The following is a 5,887-nucleotide window of genomic DNA, read 5'->3' on the forward strand; positions in this document are numbered from 1 at the left end:
TGGCTGTTTTATTTGATTCGCTATGTTATTTTCAGGTCATAATCCAGAATTAACTTGCCCTTATTTCTTAACAACTAAGAATTGAGGTAAGTGATAATTAATATGGGAAGAAGGATGGATATAAAATAATATTTCCAGCAACATTACTTATTTTTATTAAAAATGATAACATTGGTAATCGTCGTACAACTATAGATAATTTACTCTTCCTGTGTATTAAATATTAAGTGAAATACTGCATACGAATACATTGTCTGTATTATTTTCTACACGTTTTCTTGAAACAGTAAGGGTATTCGAAATTATTAATTCGTCCAAATAATTTTTAAGTATTTTCTGTATCAAGAAAACCAACATTTTCTAGATGAATTGGGCGTTACATATAAAGGATCAAATTATCTAATTTTTCAACAAACTTACAATACGATTGATATTGCAAACGTGTAGACAAATTGTTCTATATAATTATTTTTCTATTTTATCCTTTCATGTATATCTATTTCGACACAATTGAAAACAAGAAACAAGATGATCTATCATCATCTCGGCTTTATTTTATCTCGATAATAATATTCGAGATTGTTGCAAAGCAATCACAAGACGGTGTAATATATCTATGAAATGTAAAAAGTCGATCGGATGGAAAATAATTGAAGTAAGAATCTCTTTGGTTTTTAAGTAAAAATTCGAATATGACGTTTATAATAATCGAACGATATAATTATAGTCGATGCAAGAAACATAACGAGATCGTAACCTAAACTGTTGCATTTCTTTCATCAACTATATGTTACTATTGCACGTTATAAATAGTCGATAATGATATACAAAAAAGATTCGAAGTAATTTTTCCCTTTAAGTACAAAATTGTGGATTGTTCCTTATCGAAATACTGTAACCTATCCTTGCTAATTTTACACCACCTTGAGTACTTCTAAGGTGTTCATTAACTTAAAAATAATTACATTATTTATTGTTAATGGCCGATGAGGTTCGGTAAAAAATAAATTCGTTCTTATTCGTAACTGGTATTTTGAAATTCGAATAGAAATCAGTACATCGAATCGCCGAGATTTGTATTCGATTAAAAAAATCGATTCTCGACAACTTCATGGTTACCGATGAAAATATTAAAGTTTCGTATTCGTTTTATTCTTTTATGGATCAAATTATGATAAATGAAAGATATGTTTTCATAATAACCATGAGTACTGGATGACGTAAATAAATACAATTTTACAAAAAGTAGACAAAGACGAGGCTTCCGAATATTTCAAAATTTCAAATAAAAGTTTGCTTACTTCTGGTAAGCATCGTAGCTTAAGAATAAAATTACGAATACGAAGTTTGGATCTTATTAAAGTTTGATACAAACTTGAATCTTCTCAGACCCGATCTTATCCATTTTTCAAAAAATTAAGTAGCTTTTTTACAAATCAGATATTTTTGTATAGATTATTAAAATTCATCGTTAATAACTTATTTCCATAAGATCAATCAGGTCTGAAAGGATTTCATTACATACTTTCTATTATTTTATGCCAAGAAAGTATAATGAAACTTATTATTAAAAATCATAAAATATTGATGTATGTTAATTATCGCTTGATTACCTTATGATGAATTTTCTATATGAGTAATTTGAAGAAAAACTGCGATTAACTTACGGCTTTGTGTTCCGTGCGTCTTGTCTATTTCGAAGGATAGCAGTTTAATTTCCCCCTTTGTTATTTGTTTTACATCAGAATTACACAACACTTCTATATTCATCATTTTTGTTTTAAAGATTTGTAACGAAATTCAAATTTACAGTGTAGTAGAAGCTAAATGAGTTTGAAAATGGCGTTACTGCGCGAGATCTTGCTTATAGCGACGCGGAATATGCGCGCGCAGTCTACGGTTCCCAAGCGACGTTGGTGCGTCGTTCGAAGATTTGTTCCGTGTAATTAAGGTAAAATTACTAATTTTTAACAACGTTTCTTGCGAGAATCATCAAAATCTCGTAAATGATCATCTTAGGGAAACTTGTGCATAAAAATATCTTATAAACGTGTTAGTTTATAATTAAAATGTTATTTTATACTGAAAGTTTATTCTAACATTCACGCGCCGGTAAACCGATATTCCGTTTACTACATCTAAACAAACTTATCCGATTTTCATTTTATTTATCTATAAATACTACAAATTTGTTAGAAATCTTCAAATTAGATCGATACGGTTATGTCGATTTATGTTTTGAGATTGAAGAATTGTTGAATAACTCCTTATCCTAGCTTGTCGGTAATTTCGATTATCGAAATAATATCGCGGCCATATTTAATTTCAAATATCGAACCGGTATTTGATTTTCTTCCCGCTGTATCTTATACACAAGTGGCGTCTCGTTAGACAGCAAAATGCCGATTTTTGACGTATAGAATTATTTGACGCGAATATATTGTGACAGCGTGACGTTTTCTTTTGTAGATTTACGTATCCGTATGTAGTCCGTATGTAGTATTTAATTTGAGTGTCGAATATTCCTTGGAGGAGAGAACGGAGAATCGCTTCGTTCGATGGTGACACAGTGATCAGGACGGTGACAACACCATAACAACGGTTGTTCGAAAAGGCGTTTGTCATTCAGGTATGTCTGCATCTTTCTTAACTAAGATAATCCATATCTTCAGACGTTTCGCCTTCAATATCGTCCGATGTCGTATTTTGACGACAGTGATATACGTACGCACTCATGGATACGTTTTCGCCTGTACGCACGCACCTGTACGTGTCGTCAGGACACTTACATCTAACAAAAGAACAAAAAATATTTTTATATTGAGATACTCAAATAATATAATTCATTTATTTTGAAGTTTTTGTAATTATAAAACTTTTTCTATGAAATATTTTTAATATTCTTTTTCGTATATTTATTTAATTTTAATTGAATTAAAATAAATTTAATGAAATTAAATAAAATTAAAGTAAATTTGTAACTGTAAAGTTTTGTTTATAAAATATTTTTAGTAACATTTTTATAATTATTAAATCTTTGTTGGATCGTTATTAATTTTATTTCGATAATTATTAAATAGCGTAAATGAACAGTTTATGAGAGTAGTAATACTGAATTTTGTAACGTTTCATGAATGGTAAGAGTGCCCAATTACATACTTATAATTTGCATCTGAATTAATTGGAATAATAACTTTATGTGAAACGTCGATTACTCGTACAATAATAAAACTGCGAACGAGATTAAGCATTCATTGTGCACTGTTGATAGATGATAAGAATGTTTGTTACTACTTTTTATCTTGCAGGGTTATTACATATTAGCATAGTTCATTCATAAAGACCCATTTTGAATACATTTCGCTAATTCATGAGTAATAATATACATCGAATATTAATCGTTCGATTTTCTGTAATTAAGTTGCTGCTTGTTTACGCTTTATAAATATTTCACGAATATGTTAATATATTAAATAAACAGTTATATGAATAATTAAACGAACGAATATATTAATGGAAATTATACAATACAATAATACGATTCTTATATAATCGTACGTAATGATAGAAGAAATTATCGAAGGGAAAAAAATTGCGATGTACAATTTTTGTAAAAATGTTTACTTGATAATTACGATATCAGTAATTATCTTGAGCATCATGCGTGTATAATTTTAACTTACGTATTCGGCATGAAAATCGTGCCTCGCCGAGTGACAGGATTGTATGTATTCCATCCGCAGGGTGTATCGTAACAATTCCGTTTCGGACGGTCGTCATTTCCGCTCTCGGTTGCTCTCTGTGTTCTTAGGTTATCGGGGTGCATTTCATGGACAATCCTGCGCAACTGTTCAGCGAATTCCTGCAAAATAATAACACATCAAATGTTACAAACTCCAGGTTTTCTCGCATTTACGACAAATGTAGTAGAAATAATTGAAAAATTATTAATTCTATAAATTCGAATTTTAGAAAATTGTACGGTATCTAAAAAATCATGTATACTGTATACTACATGTAAGGAAAATACACGCGGAAAGTTTTTAAATCTTCCATAGAATAATTTTAATATAGATTGATTTAAAATTACGGTTTACTTTTATACTTTCTTGTATATAATTTATATTAATAAATATATTGGAAATAATTGTACTAATAATAACTGTAAATATAATACATTATATAATAGAATAATAATAACAATAATAATTATGAATGTATTATATAAAAGTAACATAAGAAATACTGTAATCTATGGTAGATCAGAGTTTGTAGATCAACTTGGAGTAGTTCACGATTATTTATAAGAAATACGAAATTGTTTTGCGATTATCTTTTACGCGTTACGCATGAAATTATCGGCGCAGTAGGGGTCAATGCTATCGATTTCATTTTGAAAAGAAAAACGTTGGAGTTGAGTCTTATACGCATTGCTTTATCATGCATTTAACGAAATACAATTACAATCTTACGATAATGTTCACACTTACGATTTACCTGTCCAAAAATGAAAAATTATCGGTAGTGCCATTAAATTTACTATTCAACAGTTTTCAATAACGTTATGTGTGATCCTTTTTCGTTTTCGAATCAATATTCAACTTGACAAATTTTGAAAATATTTCTTTCGATATTGAAAGATGGTACTTTTTTATTTCAAGAATTATTTCATTGCAAATCATTTAAATTGAAATTGATTAGGATTAAATTACAACGCCATTGTCTTCGTTTTAGCTAGTTATTAAGACGCGTTCTTTTATTCATAAGCTTTCTTTAAAGATCATAACTACATTAAAAGGAAATAGTTTCGAATATGTTGCTATTTAGCTTTTCTGATAATTATTCATTCAAATCTAGCACGTGTGAATTCACTTCGAATCTTGATAGCAGGTGTTCGAGTATCGGAAATTGGTAAAATTTCTCCAGTGCAGTAGAAAATTCCATGCACAGACTGAGAAGCAAAATGATCAATGATCAGAGTTCTCAGCATTTTCTATCTACTTCCTTGATCATCGATTTTCATTCCAACAGACCTGCTAATTAAAATATCATATACGTATATATCTTACCTCCGATCTGACTGCAGCACTATTGGAATAGTCGACGGTATACAGGACCGCCAGCAGAGTCACTAAGAGTACTAGTTTCATCCTGTCGTGTAGAAGAATTCTTCGAAATGTTGCCAAAGAGAAGATGCGAAGGCTGTCGCCTGTCTGTCGAAACGATGATGAACAGAAACGAGACGATTCCTCCTTGAAGAAAGCTTCCTCTCTATTGATTTATTCTCTTCGTTCTTCCAGGTGCAAATTTACAGAAGCTCTAATTATTTTCAATTCGAAAATAATTTGGACTAGCTGCAACGATGTTCGATGAATCTCTCGAGGCGGGATGGTCCCGCGCACTGACCCTGACCAGAACCTAGGCAGCAAAGGATCTCGGCTCTGGTAGCTCAAGGAACGCTTCGTGTCCTCGTCGAAGCGACTTTAATTCGGTTTACCTAAGCGTTGTCTGCCTAGTGGATTCAAACAAATGCACGCGTGCTATCTCGCAGTTCGTTGTTGAATGATATTTTCCACGGTATTAACAATCCGTATACCACGATACTTCCGACTTTATACATAGACTGACGCCTCGTATAGAATGAAGAGACTTGCGAGATGCCGCGGGTTTATATAGGCTGAGCTAGTAGCTGGCGGAGCGCGGGTGGGGACATCTGCGTTTCTTCTGTTTCGTTGGTCGATTCGAAGATCGTTCATGGGGTTAATTTCGAACTACCAGTTGATAAAATTCGAGGAAAAAAAGTACGCGATGTTTGTCTTTGGTGTTTGGACATGTTTCGGTGGGATTGATTATCGTCGAAGGTTATTCGTTCATTGGTACAGTTTGC

At 31.6% G+C, this 5,887-nt stretch overlaps 1 protein-coding gene across 1 annotated transcript; it reads right to left on the reverse strand.

Annotated features, from left to right (window-relative positions):
* Positions 1-131: 131 nt before the first annotated feature.
* Positions 132-5,652, reverse strand: LOC117231791. Its single transcript, XM_033490572.1, has 3 exons — positions 5,070-5,652; positions 3,684-3,862; positions 132-2,791 (listed from the first exon to the last, which is right to left on the reverse strand). The coding sequence occupies exons 1-3, from the start codon at positions 5,148-5,150 to the stop codon at positions 2,647-2,649; spliced, it is 405 nt and encodes a 134-aa protein (XP_033346463.1). The 5' UTR covers positions 5,151-5,652; the 3' UTR covers positions 132-2,646.
* Positions 5,653-5,887: the final 235 nt, after the last annotated feature.

Source organism: Bombus vosnesenskii, unplaced genomic scaffold (assembly GCF_011952255.1).
Source record: "Bombus vosnesenskii isolate JDL3184/JDL3185 unplaced genomic scaffold, Bvos_JDL3184-5_v1.1 scf7180000013273, whole genome shotgun sequence".
Taxonomy (NCBI): Eukaryota; Metazoa; Arthropoda; class Insecta; order Hymenoptera; family Apidae; genus Bombus; species Bombus vosnesenskii.

What these genes read in the sequence shown, in the direction of transcription:
- LOC117231791 (XM_033490572.1), bottom strand. Translation starts at nt 5,150, where the DNA reads ATGAAACTAGTACTCTTAGTGACTCTGCTGGCGGTCCTGTATACCGTC. An exon ending in GTGCTGCAGTCAGATCGGAG is followed by an intron (nt 3,863 to 5,069) that starts GTAAGATATATA and finishes ATTATTTTGCAG; the next exon opens with GAATTCGCTGAACAGTTGCG. An exon ending in ACGATTTTCATGCCGAATAC is followed by an intron (nt 2,792 to 3,683) that starts GTAAGTTAAAAT and finishes TTCTTTTGTTAG; the next exon opens with ATGTAAGTGTCCTGACGACA.